The sequence below is a fragment of the Euphorbia lathyris genome, chromosome 5, assembly GCF_963576675.1.
Source record: "Euphorbia lathyris chromosome 5, ddEupLath1.1, whole genome shotgun sequence".
Taxonomy (NCBI): Eukaryota; Viridiplantae; Streptophyta; class Magnoliopsida; order Malpighiales; family Euphorbiaceae; genus Euphorbia; species Euphorbia lathyris.
Genome location: NC_088914.1, coordinates 69,469,502 through 69,492,785, shown reverse-complemented (window position 1 = coordinate 69,492,785; position 23,284 = coordinate 69,469,502). Strand labels below are relative to the sequence as shown.

The 23,284-nt window shown below is 35.6% G+C and overlaps 2 protein-coding genes across 2 annotated transcripts; one reads left to right on the top strand and one right to left on the bottom strand.

The window, feature by feature from the left end:
* The first annotated feature begins 4,116 nt into the window (after positions 1-4,116).
* Positions 4,117-9,326, top strand: LOC136229120 (formin-like protein 6). Its single transcript, XM_066017697.1, has 4 exons — positions 4,117-5,818; positions 5,932-6,131; positions 7,521-7,762; positions 7,892-9,326. The coding sequence occupies exons 1-4, from the start codon at positions 4,302-4,304 to the stop codon at positions 8,693-8,695; spliced, it is 2,763 nt and encodes a 920-aa protein (XP_065873769.1). The 5' UTR covers positions 4,117-4,301; the 3' UTR covers positions 8,696-9,326.
* A 6,582-nt stretch (positions 9,327-15,908) lies between these two features.
* LOC136230973 (BTB/POZ and TAZ domain-containing protein 4) lies at positions 15,909-18,655 on the bottom strand. The gene is made up of 6 exons (XM_066020196.1): positions 18,366-18,655; positions 17,993-18,275; positions 17,068-17,198; positions 16,674-16,980; positions 16,271-16,584; positions 15,909-16,187 (listed from the first exon to the last, which is right to left on the bottom strand). The coding sequence occupies exons 2-6, from the start codon at positions 18,242-18,244 to the stop codon at positions 16,058-16,060; spliced, it is 1,134 nt and encodes a 377-aa protein (XP_065876268.1). The 5' UTR covers positions 18,245-18,275; positions 18,366-18,655; the 3' UTR covers positions 15,909-16,057.
* Between the last annotated feature and the right edge of the window lie 4,629 nt (positions 18,656-23,284).

Genomic DNA, 23,284 nt, shown 5'->3' with positions numbered 1-23,284 from the left:
GAATAGAATAGTCTTAACCATTTTTTCTATCTTTTAGCATATCTGCAAAACAAATATAGGAGTTGTCGGCTTACCTACGTACTTTAACGCTAAAATCAATACAATACTCAGATTTAAAGAGAAATAAAAAGGCGGACTAGAGTTTTTTTGGCATACCTTGATGATTTTCATGATCCCTGGATTTATACACTCTTAGTCTCTGTTAGCTTTGTAGATCTTTTCTATGAATTCTGAGTTGATTGTATACATGTGACATTTGTTCTTCATCTTTAATATAATTTCAGTATTGATTTCCAATTGAGTTTTTGAAATTCTTATTTATGTTATTGTTGGGGGTAAATGTAAATTTTTACATTTATTCGCATTTTTACTATAGGTTATAATTACACCCTATAGTTTGTTATATTTATTATTTTTGTTGTAAAAAATCAAAAGAAAAATAAAAGAATAAAAGAAAAAGAAATAATAAAATAATAAAATCGAAAAAAGAAATAGTCAAATGAAAAACAAAGACATGAATTAGTGGGTTACAAAGTGGTAACATGCCATTTAACCAACTAAGTGTGCAGAAAAAGTCATAAATAACCACTGCCAGCTTTTGATTAAATTATTCGAGGAGCTAAACATGCAAGAACATTAGAAGTAAGCTTGGATCCAGAAAATAGGCATCCCCAGCTCTTTAGATCTATCTTCAGCATCATCACAGGACAAACACAGAGAGAACATGAATTTTTCAAAGTCATCTGCAGAAGCACAAAGACATTTCGGGTCAAGCTAGAACAAGTCGAGTTGAGGGCTATAATTAAGCAAGCACAATCAGATTTTCTTCAAGGTGAATACATGACATATTTAATGGGTAAGTGTGTGTTTAGTGGACATGAATGTGAGTGCTCCTCAAGTCTTTTTCACCAATAAATAGTCCATTCCAAGCCCCAACCAATTCAACCAAAAAATACACAACACATATCAACACTTTTCTCTCAAATATTTTGGCCTATTCATTCTTTTTCCAGCTTAAATTCGTTCATTTTTCACTCCAAATTCATCCCCAAATTCGATCTTTCAAGCTTACAATTCAATTCCAATCACTAATCCTTTGTTCTTATAATCAATCCTAGTCACAATCCTTCCAATTTCAAGCTTTTGTTCATCATTCCAAATATTATTTTCCAGCAGCCCCTATATTTGAGTTTCATCAGTAAAATCATTCTTCCAAGTTCTTAATTCGATACAAATTGCTCTTTTTCCGATCAAACACAAATCCGACCACTTTTCCTACTCAAATTCACGCCTAAAACTCACTTTCCTAGCCGAAATATCATTTTTGCCACATCAATTTCCGAATTCGCCTACACTCACGTTTAATCAATTAGCTCACTATACACGCATTCACTCAAGTCAAGCATCGGTCTCAGGATAACGACATCAGGCAAACACGACGTTTCAACGAATATTAATTTCAGTTAATTCATTTCAATTTTAATTTCAGTCATTATTGTTTTTGACATTTGTGAATATTAACTTTTCTATTGTCTTAGTTGTAACTATTTCTATTCGGTTGATTGTAACCCAAAACTCTCATTTTAAAGTGAATATAAAAGAAAAAATTCAAAAACTCTTGTGTTTGCTTTACTATTCTCATACTTTTAATCATCGAAAACTATTGGTCCAATTCTAGTTAAAATTGTACTAACGGAAACTAGGAACTCATGGAAACATTTTCACAATCCTTGCTTTTCCCGTACAATTGTTTGATTATTAGTCATTTTCTATTAGATATAGGCGCATATCTATAAAAAACTGTTTTCTTAAACGTAGGTTGAGAACCTAATTCTCTAGCACGCCCGCATTTCCCCACACGAGTCAAGGTTGTAAAGGGAATATTTTTTATTCTCAAAAATATCGCCAACAGTTCTGGTTAATTGAATTAAATTATTCAAAAGTCCAAACGCTTACTTCGTCCATATTACGAGTCTAAATTCAGTTGTCTATACCGGAGACTGTAGATATTGACAACATCACATTAAACAGACCCAGATTCCTGAACCTTAAAGCTAGTTATGACATGTAATAAAGGAATTGTGTACTAAGTACCTTAGAAGGATAAGTCGGTTTAATTGTCTTAAGCTTATGCAACTCAGATTAGGTTACTGATTATATTGTTCATCAGATTGAATTTCATGTTATCATACCACCCAATGTAGGACGAATTACCTCCCATCCGTTCTAGCTACTCCGTCCATTTTATTCTAGGGGTTTATATTGTTGCATTGGATCAATTTAAGAGTAGAATAATTTAGAAACAAAACCCAAATTCAACTTCTATCGCCCAAATAATGACCAAACACTTAATAGTCTGGTACTTGCGGTATAAATCATGTTGATTCGATACATGGACTTTCTAGACTTATTACTTGATAACGATATAGTACACTTATCCTTTAGTGAACCTTTGAGCGTCAGCTCAGGACGCATCAAGCCCTAGTAGAAATCACAACAACCTATAAAAATAGGGTTTTATAGAATTTTTAAGGTATACCAAAAAACTCTAACCTTCATTCTTTTTCTTTATTTCTATCAAGGGGAAACTAACTTAGACATTAAAGTACTTACGTTGGGTAGCTAGAACCTCCATTGTTGTAGGAATCTACTCAAATTGTGTGGAAGATCGAGATTCTTATTATTAGAAAATTTACACAAGTTTATAAAGATTAATAATAATATTAGTGATCATATTACTATTAACAGGCATATTATCATTACTCTTAGTAAACTTAAAACCAAACGAAAACTATGTTTCTCATGACCCTAGTCAACTATATGACATGGTTGTCAGAAAAGCTACACTTAGGTTCTATCTTCTTATTGTTATAGTATCGAGCCTTGGCCAAATTCATAAAAGATTCAACCACTTGATTGCTTGTGTTCTATTTTTGTTGTTCCATATTAAAGAAAAAACAATTGTGATATTTGGTAAAAGTTTCATCATAAAGATTCGCGATCTTGCACAGAAATAATTTTGATTTAAACCTTTAAATCTAATGACAGAATCTTCACATGTAGAAACATTAACCTTATATAACAGTTTAACACATTTACAAACAAGTATAGAGTTATAAACATAAGATGACCTATAATTGACCAACTCTTCCCATGTTGTCATGTTCTTAGTGTAATAGTCCATAAAACTCAAGATCCATGTGTAAAAGAATATAACTCCATTTGCAATTCTAAAATCTTAAATGAATCACCTTGAGTAAAACGTTTTTTTAGATTATGTCTAACATTATAAGAAGTATCAAACTAGTTTATGCATTGACATTGTGCAATAGCAAGGGTAGACCTGGATATCCAGGAAAATATCATAGTTTTCCACTTCTCCCAAGATACTCTATTCTAATCCGTGAGAGAAGTAATTGCCAAAGAACCATCATGAAAAGAAATTTTGTTCTCAACAAATAAAGCTTTCTGAACTATTTAATCGAATGATTTTCGATGAAGACTAACTTGATGATTTTTGCTGAGAATGGAGATTCAATTGATGATTTTATTTAATTCGGAGATATAATTAATGATCTTGATAATTTAAGATTTTAATTGATTTTAAAAATTTTAATTTGATATGGATGGTAGCCCACAAAATACACATTTGAGCTTTTCTAAAAAAAATTAAAGACGTATTTATACTTACCCCTTAAAAATTTAAAGTAAGAGTCTAAAACTGATGAAAATTGTAAAGAATAAAGCATTAAATAATGTCGTTGCGAATAAAAACATAAATGTAAAACTATTACTTAACGGCTCCATTCTCCAATGGGAAGGAAAAGAGGATTATCAGAAATGTGCCTGCTTTCCTCTCCTCGATCCAACCAAATAATTCCAAATGACTAAATTACCCATCCATCATCTCCTTACTTACTTCCAATACCATGACCATTATCGTCCATTTCATCTAAAACAACCTATAGAAGGAACTTGATTCTCACTGCCAACGTGTCATTCCCACCTCACTGTTAAAAGAAATGAATAAATAAATAAATAAATTACAATAAAGTGAAAAAGAGAAAATAAAATAAAATGCGGCTTGCTGATGACGTCAGCAAATAGAGAGCATCCAGATCTTGCAGCCAAAAGAAGGTTCCCATCTTCCACGCATACTGTGTTTTTCTTTCCTTTCCTTCTCTCTCTCTCTCTTTCTTTTCCATAACCCAAACAAAACTCTCACAGGCTCAAGACATGAATTTAGGGAAAGATAAACTACAGAAGAAGAACGGAATAAGATTAATCCACCGAAATTCAGTATGAAAACTCTTAGTATTCATCGACATTTTAATCCGTTTTTGTTTCTGCTACTATTGCTGATTTCATCATCGTCTTCTTCTGTATCTGAGCCTGTAATTCGAATTCAATCTGATCCCCAAATTCAGAGAAGGATTCTTCACCAGCCGCTTTTCCCAACCAATTCAGCCCCGCCGCCGGAACTAGACTCCTCGCCTCCTCCACCTGAGAATCAGGATTTTCCTAATCCGGACCAGCCTTTCTTCCCTGAAGTTCCAGCTGGGCCAAAACCGGATCAAAGTCAACCACCCCCAGCAACATCTGCAAATGGGAGTATACCAATCCCAGCGGCGACACAACCGGAAAAACCAGCGAAGAAAGTGGCGATTGGAATCTCAGTTGGAATTGTTACTCTCGGTATGCTATCTGGCCTTGCATTCTTCTTATACCGACACAGGGTGAAGCATCCAAGTGATTCTCAGAAACTTGTTGGTGGCGATTCTCAAAGATTTGCGGATGAATCTGTGGTTCCTTCGTCGAGTGTTCTTTATATGGGGACTGTGCAACCAAGTAGAACTTCTGGTGAAGTTAATGGTACAATTGCGGAAGCTAATTCTTCACCTTATCGAAAATTGAATTCAATTAAGAGATCTGAGCGATATAGGCCTAGTCCTGATTTGCAGCCTCTTCCACCATTGCCGAGGCCTCCTTCTCAGCGTGAGAATGATAATCAACATTCTCCATCTTCTAATTCTGTTTCCTCGTCGGACGAGGAGAGCCACGGGACTGCTTTTTATACTCCGCAAGGCTCTACTATTAGTGCTGAGGATGGATATTACACACCGGCGGCAGTTTCGGGTTTGCGCCCTGTTAGTAATGGCTCTTGGTCTAAGTCTGCTAATGGTCAATCTGTTCCTCATTCTAAAAGGACCTCTCCTAGGTCAAGATTGTCTTCTGTTTCTTCGCCTGAAATGAAGCATGTTATCATTCCCTCAATAAAGCAGCCACTACCTCCACCTGCGCCACCTCCCCCTCCTCCTCCACATCAAGCTCCGGCGCAACAAGAAAGAGCTGAGAATATTGAGCCGACGAACTCATATTTTCCCAAAAGGACCAAATTCGCTGCGCCTCCACCACCGCCAAATATGGTACTTCTTCGATCAATTAACAATCAGCAATCAAGTAAAATGAGAACTCCACCTCCCGCACCACCGCCTCCTCCTCCGCCATTTCCGCCTCCGGCAATACAAACGCCAGGAAAAACAGGGTCGTCGGGAAATGCTAAAAACAGTGTTTCCTCGACGCCGACCTCCGTGTCGTCGAAGCAACAGGCGGCAACGCCAAGTCCCAGAGCCATTTCCAAGACTGAAACAGAAAGAAGTATTGAAGGAGTCAATGGTGGGGTGAATTCTTCTGAGAAAACTGATGCAGAGGAACAAGACGGAGGAAAAGCCAAGTTAAAGCCTCTGCACTGGGACAAAGTGAGGGCAACTTCTGATCGAGCCACGGTGTGGGACCAACTCAGATCCAGCTCGTTTCAGTACGTTAACTTAGTAGTATTCTGACATGACGAAAATTAATAATTTTACCCATTATAGTAATTTATGAATTTCTTCATCATTTTGATCCATTTTGTCACTTTCTCTTTGGCAGATTGAATGAAGACATGATGGAGAGTCTTTTTGGCTGCAATTCAACAAACCCGGTGCCAAAAGAACCTATACGAAGATCGGTTCTACCTCCTCTTGAGCCGGAAAACAGAGTTCTGGATCCTAAGAAATCACAGAATATAGCTATCTTGTTAAGAGCATTGAATGTGACTAAAGACGAGGTGTCTGAAGCTCTTTTAGATGGTAAGTGATAGACTAATTTCTTTCCATTATCAGCAATTATAATTTTGCAGACTGCAACTTTTATAGATTAATTAAGGGATTAATTTAGAAGTTATCATTACCCTTAATTGAGAAAGATCTAAGCAGTATTAAACTGCTCAAATTCATTGTTTTAGTTTCTTTGAAGATGATTGCTACCACTAAACAATTAATAATTTCTGAAGGACTCCAGAGATATATTTGGGTAAGCCTTAAATTGAATCTGCAAAAAGAAATGGTTGTCCTGGATATAAGAATTTAGTGTAACTCTTTTGTCTTCATTTCTCAAGCTCACTTGCATAAGGTTATTCAATTGAATTATTAGTCTCTCTTAAAGATGTCACATCAGGATGCCAAAAATTTTAGACTTTCAACCAATTTGATTCATTTCTTTGTACTGAAGACATGTCCATCAATTTGACAAAATAGGGATTGGTACAAATCATTAATTAATGCCACATTTGCTTTTGGCATCTAGCTTTTTGTTTGAAAAATACAAACTAATCTTCTAGATCAGTACGGTTGTGGTTTTACTAAATTGATTAACCTTCTCTCAGTTTAATAAATCTATTTATCATTTCACAGTTTCATTTATCCTTTGTGGAGCAAATAGTATTATTGGTCCAATATTTTCCCACTCTAGTACAAGTTTCACTGCTTTCATTCCCCAAGCTGTTTGATGGAATTTGTTCAGGAACCGGATTATACCTGCATTGGGTTCTTTCTTTCAATTTGATGCAGAGAAGGGAAATAAACATTGGGGGGAGAAAGGTGGGAATAGCCAATAAGAATATTTGTTTGTTTATGTGGAAAAAATTGAGAGAAAATAGTGGAAAACATGAAAATATCAATTAAGAAGCTGTAGCCTATGTTTGCTATCCTTCTCTAGAAATATCACCTGTATGTGTATCACAGTTCCTTTCCTTTTCTCCTAATTTTTTTTCAATTTTCGATCAAGCCGTCAAAGCCATTTGATAAAGCAAATTGCTGCACTTCTCTGCTTCCTATCTGTGAAACGCATTATTAACCTAAGCCTCTAACACCTTAGTACCAGTTGGCAACTGATAAGCTATCCAACCCGCCATTTTAGTCTGCCTAAATCATAGCTTTTTCTTCTTATATTTGCACACAGATGCTGCAGCTTATATAAGTTATAGAAGTTATGCCTGTAATTTGATCCCAAGGAACATAATTCAATAATTGAAATGCCACTATCTATGCATATTAGACTTCAACAACTCAATTGCTAACGGCCAAGATCCCAGCAGCAACACATGCATGTTGACTAATATATATATATCTAATTCCCTGTGAGCTGTGTACTTCATTTTTCCTATATAACATGTCATGTCTGTTTGGCTGCAATTACAGGAAATCCAGAAAGCTTGGGTGCTGAGCTTTTGGAAACTCTTGTTAAGATGGCTCCAACAAAAGAGGAAGAAATAAAACTTCGAGAATACAGTGGTGACGCTTCGAAACTAGGGTCTGCAGAACGATTTCTGAAGGCAGTACTTGACATTCCATTTGCATTTAGGAGAGTTGAAGCCATGCTTTACAGAGCCAATTTTGATACAGAAATCAAATATTTGAGAAAATCTTTTCAAACATTAGAGGTAACTTGGCTAGAAGTTTTGCCTGGTTGATTCTGCTTTAAAAAATTACTATACTCTTACTTTTAATGTTAGGATGTCTGCTAACATTGTTTCTGGGAAACTGAAAGTTCAAATCCTAACATCTATCAGGTTGCAAGCGATGAACTTAAGAACAGCCGGTTATTCCTAAAACTACTTGAAGCTGTTCTCAGAACAGGGAATCGAATGAATGTTGGCACCAATCGAGGTGATGCTAGAGCATTTAAACTTGATACACTCTTAAAACTTGTAGATATAAAGGGAACAGATGGGAAGACAACATTGCTCCACTTTGTGGTCCAGGAAATCATTAGATCAGAAGGTCCGAATCCGAATGCTGATCCTACAATCGAGAATTCTCAGGTTACTACGTACCCAAAGTTCAAGGAAGATGATTTCAGAAAGAAAGGATTGCAGGTTGTGTCTGGACTGAGTAGAGATCTCAGTAATGTGAAAAAGGCAGCAGGAATGGATTCTGATGTTTTAAGTAGCTACGTCTCAAAGCTTGAACTAGGCCTTCAGAAAGTCAGATCAGTTCTGCAATACGAAAAACCAGAAACAGAGGGAAATTTTTTTCACTCAATGAAACTGTTTCTAAGAGAGGCTGATGAAGAAATCTCAAGAATCAAGGCTGATGAGAAAAAGGCGTTATTGCTCGTGAAGGAGGTCACAGAGTACTTCCATGGAGATACAGCAAAGGAGGAAGCCCACCCTTTCAGAATCTTCATGATTGTAAGAGATTTCCTTAACGTATTGGATCATGTATGCAAGGAAGTTGGAAATATGCAGGATAAAACCATGGTCGGGGCTGCTAGGTCCTTCCGGATTTCTGCCTCTGCTTCACTTCCAGTTCTCAACAGATACAATGTGCGACAAGATAGCAGCAGTTCAGATGATGATAGTTGTTCTCCATGAAATCATGTCTATACAAAACATACCAAGTTTCTCTACGGAAGTAGTATCATCAGATTCATTTGATCCGTCTTTCTTTTCGTTAAAGCAAGTTGAACAGTGAGAGAATGGAGAAGAAAGAGCAACCCGGGCATCGGACTTTTGTCGTCAAGGAAACTCAGTTCATGTAGAGAGGAGAAGCAATTAATAGTTTACCAGAGAACTACAGAAGGAAGTATACATTTTGTATGAGAATTATTACAATTTAGATGCCATATACTATTGTAAGAAATATAACAAGTAGAAATATTATTGGAAGATTTTATTCGGCAAAGGAAGATTCGTCGGCCTTCAGACCCGAAAATGAGGCACTCAAGATTTTTGTCTGGGCAGCGTAAAGAGGGGGAAGAAATGAAGCATTCTAGTGTCGACTCCAGCTGATATGATATAAGATAAAATAGGATTGTTCATTTTCGGACCAGATTCCATTGAATTACTGCCTTATGCATTTATTTGATATCTATAATAAATAATATGTAGCTGTTTCTCTAAAATAAATTACTGAACACTCATTTGACCATAAAATAGTTTGAAATTTCGTGGGAATTTTCCTCAAAATAATGTATTTGAGGGGAAAATTTATCCGGTTTAATTTTATTTTTTCCAGACATTATGTTGTATGAAACTGGTTTTAAAATACAGATTTCCAATGATCCAAGTATACTGAATCCAATCACTACATCTGAACAAATGAAAATGAGAATATAATGCATTGTTTTAGAATACTAATATCAGCAAGTAAATCAGGTGAGGGTTTGGGCGGAGATAAGGGGGCTTAGGCCGCCCTCTTGCCACTAGAATCACCCTTATTATACATGGCAGTCTTTGTTCCCGAAATATTGGTCGGCCCTCCGTCAGAATCACTCCTACCACCACCACCACGGATGTTTCAGACTCTCTTTGAAACATGGGGGTTGGTGAAGGGCCTACGAGTTCACCAACAGCTCCACCGTTAGTATGATATTGTCCACTTTGTACCAAGCCCGCACGGATTTGTTTTTGGGCTCTTTTCCAAAAGGCCTCATACTAATGTAGTTGGTGAACTTCTTTATAAACCATGTAACTCTCTTGTATCTTTCCGATGTGAGACTTGGGATGTATACCCAACAGTTGGGGTGCAAGATAGAGAAGAATTTTTTATAAATATATAAGTGTAAAATTAGCTACTTCATCAGAGCAGTTCTGTATTCACTCTCATACCTGATACTTGGAGCCTCCAAGTTGGAGGGGGAGCTAACCCGAAAAATATATTTGGACATTGAGAGTCTAAAACCATGAGGTTTTGGCATTGAAAGGGCCAAAAATAATAAAAGCAGCCCAACCAATAATCAAATTATAGTATTAAATTAAAAATCAATTCTCAATCCATCAATCAATTAATATTGTGAATTCAACTCTAATATATCAAACTTTGAATCAATCAAGCAATTAAATTTCCATCAATTAATATTGTAAATTTCAACTCTAATATATCAAACTTTGAATCAATCAATTAATAAAATTGCTAAAAAACTACGAAATAACTTGCTCGATTTGAATAGTTCTGTTTGGTTTCTAGATAGTTAATGGTTAAAACGAACATTCCACAAAATTGTGCACCACAAATAACAACTAATAAATAGACCAGTGATCCCATAGAAAGACATCACGATCCCTTGTGTCGGTTTGAACATTCTTACAACCATGAAAATAAATGACATTTTTATATTTTCAGATGTTAATAACAGGTAGTTAATTATTAACTTTATTTATGGGAGGTTTGGGGATCAGACAAGCCAGGGACAACAATAAGGTGTTGCTAATGAAGCTTCTGTGGAAAATGTGGCAATCCCCGTCTGCTCTTTGGGTGCGCTTATTATGCGAGAAGTATAGAAAGGATAGGATTTTTGGGGGGCCAAAAGAGAGGGTTCTTAATTGTTCTTTCTTATGGAAAGGAGTTAATGCTGTGTTTTCAGAATTTTGCTCTGGGATTGGTTGGTCTATGGGAAATGGCAGATCTATTAGGTTTTGGAATGACGTCTGGCTTAGGAAGAAGCCTTTATTAGAGATTTGTACTTCTCTGCCGCATCTGGAGATTCGTAATTGGAATATTGCAGATGTTGTTGATTCAGAGGGCAATTGGGTTTGGTCAAGATTTGAGGCTTACCTTAGTCTGGAAACGCTCTTAAGAATTCGGGGAGTTAAAGTTAGTAGTAAGGAGGAAAATAAGAATAATCACTGTTGGTCCCTTACCAACAACGGTGCATATTCTTGTAAATCGGCGTTTGAGGCTTTTAATCTGAATTTGAATTCTCCCCCTTCAATTGTCTGGAAGAATATTTGGGCTTTAAAAGTTCCTTTTCGTATGAGAAGCTTCCTGTGGCTTGGCGCTAAGAATAGATTGCTGACAAATGTGGAAAGAAAAAGACGCCATTTAGTGGACTCTGATACTTGTAGCAGATGCAGAGCTCAGGCGGAAACCACCTGACATGTTCTAAGAGATTGTGCTAAAAGTAAAAATGTGTGGAGGCAAGCTCTTCCGGTCCATTTGATTTCAGATTTCTTTGCCCATTCTGACCAAGATTGGTTTGTTGATGGTGTTAGTGGCTTGTTATTACCTGAGCTGGAGCATGGTGCTATCCTCTTTGCCGTCGTCTGTCACCAGCTCTGGCAGTGGAGGAAATCTGAAATCTTTGGAGATGGAGCTATTGTCAGTCCTAATTTACTTGTTTTCTTTTCTAAAAAATCAATTCTATTATTGATAGTTTCAAAGTGGATATTTTATCCACTGCTATCCAAAGAAAGAGTGTTCATCTATTTGGATGGAGTAGACCTGGGGAATGGTTAGTTAAGTTAAATACTGACGGCTCTTGTCTTAGTGATGGCAGAATTGCAGCTGGAGGTGCTTTGAGGGATGCCGGTGGTGCTTGGGTGTCTGGCTTCGCTCAGAACCTGCTGGGTTTGGGATCTTCCTTCACTGCCGAGCTCTGGGGGATCTTCTCTGGACTTAGGATCGCCAGAAATCTAGGCTTGAAAAGACTTTTCGTGGAATCAGACAACCTCGAAGCGGTCAAAATGATCTCTGAGAACAATGCTATAAGTCTTGGGTGCCAAAACTTAGTTAAAAAGATCAAAAGATTGACACCTCTTTCGATATCATCAGCTTTGGCCACATTTTCAGAAAGCAAAATCGTGTGGCAAACCGCCTGGCTGCTAAAGGCCATATGAGGACCTTGGGAGTAACAACTTTCTCTTCTCCTCCGGACTTCGTTTCTTCCTTACTTTCGGATGATCAAGTGGGGGTTAGCTTTCCTAGGCTAATCCCGGACTAGTTTTTGGGGCTTTTGTTTGTTTTTTCTTTCTTTATTCTACGAAAAAAAATAATATTATGAGATATTTAGTTGTAGTTAACATATATTTTTTGTAAGTCTTTTTATTTTATTCCGATCAATTATCCATTGATGATATATTGATGATATATTTGTAGACCATGCCAAAACCAATAAGTTATTTCAGGAAAAAAAAAACACCCAAGGATACAAGCAGTTGCTAGCTACCAATGGAGCTATAAATTGCACCTGTGCCTATTTGGGAGACCGTTTGTGATTCGAACCGATCATAAGAATATCAAGGAGTTGATGCAACAAGTAATTCAAACATGCATTGAATGTAAAATTATTAGAAAAACCCAGTTCTTCATGTCAAATGGAGGACCTCGCATACATATTTTGACACGTGTAATATGGACTCGCACATATTACAAGAGGCTCCACTATTTTAATTATTACGTGGAGTCACAATACACATGTCCAAATGTGAATTGGGGTTCTCCGAGTGACATGGTAGATCTGGTGTTTAATATAAAAACTCCCATGGAATAACTTTATGTGCAGAAGCTTCTCGAATTCGACTTTATCATTGAATACAAGGCGTATGCCCTGTTGTGATTCCACGAAGATGAAGCGGACGACTTGGCTACTTTTATGGCCCTTAATATCCCAATAGCAGGGATGCTCGATGATTTGTGTCAAAAGAATCAGGGGTGGCTCAAGGGGGAGGCCGTATAGGCGGCCGCTAAGGCCTCCCGTCTAGGAGGGTCTCTGATAAAAAAAAGTTTTAATTTTTTTTTTATAAAATTCAAAACGAATTTCAATTATAATACAATAATTAATGAGATTTCAATTGTTGGAAAATTACCTCTGTATAATTATTATATCATGTATGAATTTAATAGTAATCATATATAGAAAAGCAAAAATACACTTCACTAAATGTACTAAAAAATCAACAACAATAACACAAATTGTCTCTTTTTTTTTGTTAGTGATCGTCTCTTAAAAACAATAACAAATTAAGGGGCTTCAAAATTTATTTCACAACTTTTTCTCTTAACAATAATAGGGATGTGTTACAAATTTAGCCATAGGGTTACTGGGGGAAAGCAAATTTAGCATCTACATACAAAATAGTACAATTTTAAGCTTAAGATTCGCCAAATGATAGTATTTCAACGTCATAAACGTTGGATGAGTTCTTTCGGTAACAGAAAAGACTTATTGGGTAATCAGAATGCTAGAGATCGAACGATAGCCAAAACATAAAATTGCAAATGAAACAAAAACTTATTTTTCATTAATGAGGCTTGGAATTGATTTTTTTTTTACACATAAAGGTTAAATCAATTTTCACCCAATAACAGTAGGGGTACATTTATATATAATCTAACAATAATATTTTGATTTTCAATTGTTTCTTTTAAGAATTAATTATATTTTTTATATATTAAATTTTATTTTATGAAAAAATGGAGTATGGAAGCTATTTAGGGCCTCTGAAATATTGGAGCCGCCCCTGGGGAAAATCTGGATTTAGACGAGCTTCGAGAGATCAATGAGAAACTTTTACAAGGGAAGCTAGTCCATGGGTTCCACCAACGTGATGGATTGTTATGCTTCCGAAATTGATATTTTATTGGGGAACAATCTCAATTAAAATAAGTTCTTTCCGGGAATTCCACATTACTCCGGTCATTGCGGTGTGGAGAAGATGATGGTGAGTTTGTTAGCTCTTTTTTATTGCCAGGTCTACGGTTATCTGTCGAGACTTTTGTATAATAATGCTTGGTGTGTCAACAAGCTAAATATTCAACACAAGCTCCAGGCGGATTGTTACAACTATTGTCTACCCCTATGGGAGTTTGAGAGGATTCCACTATGGATTTCATTACGGGTTTACCTCTGAGAAATGGTCATTTTTTAATTTTGGCGGTGGTGGATCGTTTGACAAAATACGCTCATTTTGGTTCCTTTCCTTCACTCTCATTTTGGTTCCCTTCCTCCCACTTACACAGTAGTTAAGGTGGTTGAGTTGTTCGTATAGATTATTGTCAAGCATCAAAGGTTTCCAAAGTTGATAGTGTCAAATCAAGATTCTGTTTTACTCAACAAGTTTTGGAAACAATTAAGTGGGACGCAACTAAAGCAAAATAGTTCATACCATCCACAAATGTACATGAAGTCCGAGCTCGTCAATAGGGGCTTGGAACAGTATATGCAAGCTATGGTCCTTGATCGTACGGAGTATTGGACCTCAGTGTTGGGATGGGTGGCATATTGCTACAATTTTGATTATCACAGTAGTATCAAGATGTCTCCATATTAGGCCCTGTATGGGAAGACGCCTCTTTTGATATTTCACAGGTCTTCCAAAATCGCAGCTGTAACAGAAGTTTTGGAAGAGCATGATGGATTATTGGTACGTTTTAAGGCCACCTTAACTGCGTCTCACAATCAAATGGAAATGATGGAAAATCGAAAAAGAAGGAAAGTGGAATTTGTTGTGGGGGATAAGGCGCTGGTTAAGTTACGATCATATCATCAGATCATTGTGGAATTTTGCTTTGTTGTGGAAATGACTAGCAAATTGAAAGCTAAAGCATAAAGCAAACAGAGAAAACACCAAAATTTAACGAGGTTCGGCCAATATTACCTACGTCACCGGACACTACCGAATAATATTTTAAATGAGCAAATATTACAGTAGAGAAAGAAAGAGAAATCAACTAAATCTTAGAATTAGAAGAGACTTGTTGTGGGATGCTTTAAGCTTAAAGCCCAAAACCTAATATATGGTATTAGAAAAGCTTTACTAAGTTATATTTTTCCGATGCGGGATAACAACATATATACATCTCATTTTCCTCATTTTCCCTCTTGGCTTCCAATGTGGAATTCCTAAAAGAGAACCAATTTTTCTACACGATTTGTCCAATAAGTTAGTCAGGAGATTTTAAGGGCGATTTACAGTCATTGAAATCTAATTAAATTGGTTGGGTATTGGTTATAAATACCAAGTCAAGCCTATGTTCACATTTCACATACTTACACAAAAGTTTGTCTTTCTTTTTCCTCCTTCCAACGGGTTAGGTTTTGTGTTTTTTTTTTGTTATTTTCTTTCTAATCAGTATTCATATATTTTCCGGATCTCTATTTGCCTGAATTGTATCTGCTCCCAATTATTCTTTTATTTATACCTTTTTCGGATTTAGCAAGAACGGAAACGATTTATTTTATACATGGATCAATAAATCTATGTGGTTGCAACAAAAGAAAGGACTCTGATCCGAATATTCGAAAGGGCTTGAATGATGAAGATTGGATTGCAGTTGCTCTTCTACGGATTTGGATTTTCAAGAAATATATGGTTCATTGTTTTTTTTGTGTTTTTTATACCTTTTATGGTTTCTTCTTGCTCTTTGTAGTCGTCTTTGTCTCTTTGTGAATTTTGTAAGGTTTTATTCCTTATCGTTTTCTTATTGTATTTGGACTTTTTTCATCTAATGAATATAAAAGCGTTTAAAAAAAAAAAAAAAATCATCGCATGTCACTTCTTTTGTTTTCAATATCTAAATTCGCATGTCACTTGTTGCATAATCCATAGAGGCTAAATTGCATTAAGATTAGTGTGTACTTTTTGCTTTTACCGAATTAGATGATAATATGGTAATATGTACTCAATAATTCCACCAATTCCTATTATTTGGTCAAACAAAAAATAATTGGAAATGAAAATCACATTTTTTTTTTTTTTTTATAGTGAGAATCAATTATTTATCCTTCTCTCTTTTGTTGTATTTCGTTTTTATTTTCCTTACATGAAACTTTCTTCCATTTCTTATATAACTATTGGATATATGAGATTTAATTAATAAAATCTTTTATCAAATATTACAAGAATTAGTTACTCTGATCTATGTTTGTAATCTCGGGTAGAAAGACACAACAATTTTGCAGACAAAATCGTTCCTATGCAACATATATCATACACATTCGGAACATTTTGTGCATGTTAGCAGCAAATGTCTGATACAAAAAATGGTGACCCTCCTATCCTTTTCGTTCTAACCATCTTCTTCACTAGTATTCTCCACTTAATTTCATCTTTCTTGCTTTGCTTTCTCAACTTGTTCTTGAAATTCCTGCATATTATTACAACATCTTTATAAAACCGTCTAATGTTATCGCTATACCAGCGAATCAAAACAAAGGTAGACGTATGTACCTGCAAAGAGGAACTCTGCACACATTGGAATCGAGGCAAAGACGAGAATGTAGCTCTAATAGCTGCCACATTCTCTTGCAATGGATGCATCCCCCGGGTATTCTGAGTTTGCAACCAGCGAAGTGTCGGACGAGCTGTTCTATTCCTTTACATGCTGCATACGTGCACGGTGTTTCATTTCCACTGAAGTCTCTATCGTATGGTCCAATTGTCTTACATCCGTCTCTACATATATGAACAAGTGCCTCCATTGCTTCGTATAATTGCAAATATATTTTCCCCTCTTTTACCCTTCTCGTCCACTCCTTTTGCCTCTGTAAAATTAATCAAACCCTCAATTTACTAATCATGAAAATTAGTATTAAAATTTACCAATTTGAATATGATCAAACTCTCAACCTACATTGTCTTCATCAAGAATAGATTCCAGAAGTTGTTTTTTAAGCATAGGATGGCTCTCCTTCATGGCTTTCCATCCTTCGGTGACCGAAATATTCTCGAAGTCTCGAAGGATCATCCGGTGACAAATGAAGCTAAGACGAGGTGCATCACATAGTAATGCAAGCTGGAAGATGTCTACTACGTTTTCAGTTGTAAGAAAACCTTGTACTAATCTTTGAACACATAGTTTCTTCAGTTCTACTACCACAAATACATGCGAAAGTACGAGCAATGGCAACACAAATTCTTCTACTTCTTCCTTCTCGTAACTGCTCAAAACAAAACCTTTTCCGTTACCAAAAAATTACTCAAATTTTACAAACTAATGTCAATTATAACAGAGAAAAGAACAGTACCAGGAAGAGTACAAGAATCGAATGAAAACTCGAACAGCGTCATGTGGAACACCACGAATGAAGATCGATCGTCTACCTCGATGTTTCTTGGCTTGCTTTAACATACCTCGCATCACCGGAGAAGCCATGCCCTGTAGATAATCCATAATTAACTTGTAAGCAACTCAACTTTTTTATAATCTAGTCTAATACTGAATTAATCACAAATAATCCACATTTTCATTGCTAAGCATATCTCATTTTCAACTGGAATATCTGTAAGTTTTCTTGCTAAGAAATTGAGCCCCTACCCCCAAAAAATTCAAATAAAAACCATGTGATTTCAGCAATTTTATACTTTAATAATTGTGGAATTTGCTGTGATAATATGGCACTTGTGATTTTTTAATAGCAAAAGAAGGTTTTTTTTTTTTTTTTTTGTAACAATAACATTTTGTTTTAATCACTCTTATTTGTATAAATATTCTATTTCTACGATAATAAGATAAATTAATCACTTCCAATGAATTTTATTTTAGCTATTATCTAAGTTTTAAATTTTGTGAGCTATTTTTTTTTCTAAATGATTTAGAGGTCTTCAACTTCAATAATAATACCAAAAACGTTCACCAACTAAATATCCCCCAATTAATGTGTTATCAATGATTTTTTTTTTTTTTTTTTACTAAAATTGAAAAGCATAAGTAATATTACGTGACAAAAAAAATTCACAATTCTCAAAATATCAAACTGCAAAATGACAAAGTAAGAAAAAAAAAAATCTACCTAAAAACTCTAATTCTTTGTCAATTCATATTGAAACACAGCTTATAGAAATTATTTTAAGTACTATATTACTGTTAAAGCTACTGTAACTCAAATAATGTAAAAGAAAATCAATCTTTTCGAAAATGACAAAAAAAAGAAAAGGGTAGAAAAGTCTTACGAGGATATTAGAATGAGCAAAGATGGATCCGCCATTGTCTGTGTTAATCACAACATCGGCTCTGTATCCTTCATCGAACAATTTTTCCCACATATCTTTTGTAGCCGTAGAAACAGAGCTCTGCCCTCTCGATTCTGACCGCCGTGCACGGTGGCTGTTGATCACCGGACCTGGTAATGGAGGTGGAACCGGCGGCAAGTTCATCGCATGATCTACGCATTTCTTCTCGCATATCTCTTCCAATTTTCCCATAATATATCAATAGATTCCAAATAATCACCCTCTGCAAATCAAAAATCAGAAATGAAAAATCAAAACCTATAGATCAGGGAAAGAAATGATGAAATTGAAGAAAAAGGAGAGAAATGAATGCCTGTGTTGTAAGTTGTAATTGATCTTGATGAAAAGAAAAATTAGGGATTGAGTTGTTCTTATAGGTGATTAAGGAGGTGAAACAAGAATTAGGATAAGGATGATTGGGTGAAATAACAGAAAGAAAAGATAAGAACAGAGAAGCAAATAGAGAAAGGGATCTGTCTTCTCTTCTCACACAAAGAAAAAAAACGGAATTATCTTTGTAGAGAAGAAGATCTCCTTCTCGCTTCCTCTTTCTTCTCTCTCTCTCTATCTGTCTTGGAAAGGAAAGGAAAACGGAATGGGAAATTCTGTTAATGTGTAGTGGTATTTATATATAAAATGAAGTGGCAATAAAATCTGATCATCTTTAGTGACTGTATTATGTTGATCTGACTCAGTGACACATATTTATCGTTCATGTCTTAATCCTCTCCTCTCACGCGCTTTCCCGCTCTTTCTTTTCTTTTTTTTTTTTATATTATTATAAACAACTCTCTAAATATTAGTATAATACGTTCGCACATCACTACAAAACTTTCACACTGTCTTCTTAAATTTGTTAACTCGTATGATTAGAGGTGGCAATTATCGTATTTGTATCGTATCAATTTTGATTTAGTGTCAAAATGAATCAATTCTAAGTTAAAAATTTTCGTATCAATGTCGTGTTAATCAAATCGGGTTAGTGTCGATTTCATATCGTGTTTTTAGGTCACATGTAATTTTTACTATGCACGTCTATTAACAGTGACTTAATAGTGTAGGATGATATGATACTTTTTAAATATTTTATGTTATTGTTGGATTAATATGTTAACCGTTATCATCCAAGATTCCAATACTATCATGTTGGAGATATCATGTAATGTGATTATAACAATATATAGACATGTTCATAGACTGAACCGGACCAGGCCAAACCGGGATCCACATATAACTACCTTGTCCAAGCCCAATCCAGTACACATCATATTCACATCGAGCTCGGGCCGGAATGGGCCAGGCTAAGGGAGCTAATTTCTAAGTCCGGCCCAACCCGTCCAACTAATATATTTATATTTAAAAAATTAAAAACAAACTTAAGCCTTCATTCACTGTAACAAGATAGAATATCTTGTTCAATAACTAATGTTAGCCAGACTGACATTACAATTGAAAAGAAAAAATTAGCATTGGAACGAGATTGCTTGGATAATGATCCCTTGTGTTGTGAGAATAAGTTCCTAATGTGGTGGGGGGGGGGAGGGGTAAAGGAACTATTTGAATTTTTTTTTATAGATTTTGACTTGGTAAATTTTTTTTCTCGCAAGGTTCAATAGCATAGATACTGGGTACGGTCAGAGGCAGCTTTAGTTACTCAATAACTAAAGTGTGTCTGATATTGGTTCAGAAGATAGCACCTAGAAGTCTATTTCTGAACACATCACTTTATCTACCACTCAGCATACTAAGTTAGATAAACACATAGCAAAGATAAAAGCAAGCAAATATAAGAGATAAGGGTTAGAGGATACTACACAGCAGATTTATCCTGGTTCAGCCTCCTACCTACATCCAGTCCCTGGAATTCCTTTTCCGAGCTTTAATTCACTACTGAGCTCTTTCTAGTAGAGCACAAACCCTTACAATAGTTAATGAGCTGTTACAGAGTACCGTCCTCTATATACCTACACTTAGAACTATCAAATTCTGACTGCTGAATACCGAGCAACTCAGAGCCCCCTAACTAACCATATTGATTGATAGAGTTTTCTTCTAAACTAAGAACACTTTGATTGATCTAGTCCATTGTTTACACAGAAGATAAGAGTTTGTGTAATATTGCTTTTCTTTGTTTTTTTGCTGGAACTTCAAGAATGAATTTGCTCAGAGCTTTTGCATGTGAAAATCAAGTTCCAATGAAGCAAATGACAGGCCTTTTATAGTGATACTTCAAGGCATCAGTCATTTCGAAATTTAAAAATAACCGTTGGAGGGAAACGACTCTTCTGTCCCTTTCGTCCTCAACAGCCAGTATCACGGCCAATCACAACGATGTCTTCTCTGTCGTTCTGGTTCTTAGCCAGCAACGCTTTAGTGCTTTATGCAGAAGCTTCATATTGTCTCTCCATTTTTGGCAAAGTCCTCAGATCAACACATCGACAACTTGTCTGTTGCCTCTGAAACTTTCCGCAAATGGATGGCGTTTGTCTGCAAGTTACTAAGTCAACTTTTGCTTATCTGCTTATCTGTTTGGCCTTTGAAAGTCAGCAACTTTATAGTGAAGGCAATGTTCTCTTCTAGATCTTTCTTCTTGCCGGGCTGAGTCAATTCACAAGCCTTGGATCCATTTGACCTTTTTCTTCATTTCCTTGGGCTTTTGACTTTAGCTCTTGGGCTTTGGCTTTAATTTAACTTTCTTTACACTTATAATTTTAATTCAACCAAAAACACTCAACAAACACATTAGTATAACATAAATCAAAGCTTTAAAATGGAATGGGAAATTCTGTTAATGTGTATTGGTATTTATATATAAAACGCAGTGGCAATAAAATCTGATCATCTTTAGTGAGTTAATGGTGACTGTATTATGTTGATCTGACTCAGCGACACATATTTATCGTTCATGTCTTAATCCTCTCCTCTCACGCGCTTTCCCGCTCTTTTTTTATATACAACTCTCTAAACATTACAATATGTTATCAAAACCGTTTAAAATTTAATCTTCATAACTCCAGTGGTTAGGGATGACAATTATTGTATTCGTGTCATGTCAATTTCAGGTTTGTATTAAAATAAGTCAATCCTAAGTCAAAAACTTTCGTGTTAATACTGTGTTATAACCTAATTGGATTAGTGCCGATTTCATATCGTGTTTTTTTAGGCCACGTGTAATTTTATTATACATGTATATTAATATTGACTTAGCTGTGTAGGATGATGTGATACACTTTTAAATATTTTATGTTATTGTTGGATTAATATGTTAACAGTTATCATAAAAAAGATCCACTAATATCATGTTGGTGATATGATGTAATGTGATTATAACAATATATAGACATGTTCATGGGCTGGGTCGAGCTGGATCGGGTTCAGGTCGGACCAAACCGTGTTTGACAATTAACTGCTGAATGCTTCATTGGAGAAGCCTAATAGATTTCTCTAACCTCTAAGGGACGCGTAATGAACTCGGATCTAATCATTAAGTAAAATCAACAGATTTAGACTTACTTCTTGTAGCGCAGATCCGTTGAATATCAGCTGAAGTAATTGATATTGGCTCTGTATCACGGATCTAGGAGGTTAACACACCAAAGAAGTAACTAACCTTGATTCACAAACTAAGAACGAACCTCAAAGACAAAGGGGAGAGAGGGAGAGAGGGGCGCATAGGAGAGAGAGAAAGAAAGAGAGAAAGTCTCTTTTCTATTATGTCGACTTAACTTGTGATAGGATTTTAGCCTCACTAGCTATCTATTTATAGCTAGGTTAAACCCTGATCCTAACCCTAATCCTAATCAAACTAGGTTACAGACGGATCATAAATGGATTAGTAAATGGGCCAAAGACCGTTTACTCCACTTATCCCTATATCTCTCACTCGCATGTAACAAAAACATATTCCATCACTTTGTCTTGTTCATACTCGCAAATAATTCGTGCGACCGACATAGAATCGAGAACTCAAACGTTGTATACTCGTTTGAGATATACAACCTCTCAAATTACGTGTGTAATTAAGAAATAGTATGTTGTATCCTAGACTTTATATCACATCCACTGTAATTATCATTATCTCAATAATTCATCTATATTCACAAGCATGCACATATGCACAACTATCCGGATTTGCGAAATATAAGACTGCTATATGTGAACTTGATAAAGTCTTTCCCTCTTACTACATTCCTTCGATAATAATTCATTTTACTTGCCCATTTGGCCCCTGTCTGAGCTGAATTAGTATCCAAATCTTGAGGGCATCCTTCCAAAGTAGCCAAAATGAATTACACTTCTTGAACTAGTTAAGGGTATCAAGGATACGTTTTGAGAAAAAACTTGTTTTTCACTTAAAGAGTCTCACGCTATGAAAAAGTGAGATTGTACTTTTTCCATCTCTTGGTCACAAAGCACATGTCTATTTTTCGCATGGAAGTCATTTGTTCCCAATTTCCATTCAATGGTGTAACAATGTTTTTTCCCAACAAGCTCTCCAGTACAAAGAGATGTGAAAAACATGTGCTATGGTGTTCTAATCCTTCCATCTGAAGAAAACACATGTCTATGCTCAAAACAACACCATAAGAAGGTTTTAGTTTTGATGTGTCATACCATCTAACTTTAGTCTATCTCATTATAGGACTACCTTCGGCTATCTTAGACAGAAGATTCCATCCAAGCAACTCTAATTGAAATTTGAGATTATAAATAATCTTTTATATACATATGTTATCCACTCATATGTATATTTCTACCCTCCATGCTAATGAACCTAGATCTATTGTTACTACAAGATGACGTTAATTATTGAGCAAGTTCCCGTTTATTGAAAAATTTGCCTCATCCTGATCTTTGTCATGACAATTAACAAAATGAGGGTAAGCGCTCGTGTGAGTGAGCTGCTACTTTGTCTGACATGCTCAATTGCAAACATTAATATATAATAGGGAAAAGTATAAAAATAAAACTCGTGGTTACACCTGTTTTCGAACAACACTCATGTGGCTTAAAAGTTTGCAAAATGGTACCGTGTACTTCATTCCGTTAGCAAACACATACCAAATTGACTAACGGTGTTAAAAGTCAAAGGAAAAAGAGTTAATTTGGTCCTTATATTTATTTATTTTATAAATTAACTTCCTTTATTACCTAATTATCACACAAAAAAATCCAAAATAAAAAATAAAAATCAATTACACCATCTTCTTCATCTCTTTTTTATTTTTTTAT

Excerpts from the sequence above, each read along its gene's own strand:
- LOC136230973 (XM_066020196.1), bottom strand. The coding sequence starts at position 18,244 with ATGGGAAAATTGGAAGAGATATGCGAGAAGAAATGCGTAGATCATGCG. Across the intron at positions 16,981-17,067 it reads CGATTCTTGTACTCTTCCTG|TTACGAGAAGGAAGAAGTAG; the intron begins GTACTGTTCTTT and ends TGTTTTGAGCAG. Across the intron at positions 16,585-16,673 it reads CTATTCTTGATGAAGACAAT|AGGCAAAAGGAGTGGACGAG; the intron begins GTAGGTTGAGAG and ends TTAATTTTACAG.
- LOC136229120 (XM_066017697.1), top strand. The coding sequence starts at position 4,302 with ATGAAAACTCTTAGTATTCATCGACATTTTAATCCGTTTTTGTTTCTG. Across the intron at positions 5,819-5,931 it reads CTCAGATCCAGCTCGTTTCA|ATTGAATGAAGACATGATGG; the intron begins GTACGTTAACTT and ends TCTCTTTGGCAG. Across the intron at positions 7,763-7,891 it reads AATCTTTTCAAACATTAGAG|GTTGCAAGCGATGAACTTAA; the intron begins GTAACTTGGCTA and ends AACATCTATCAG.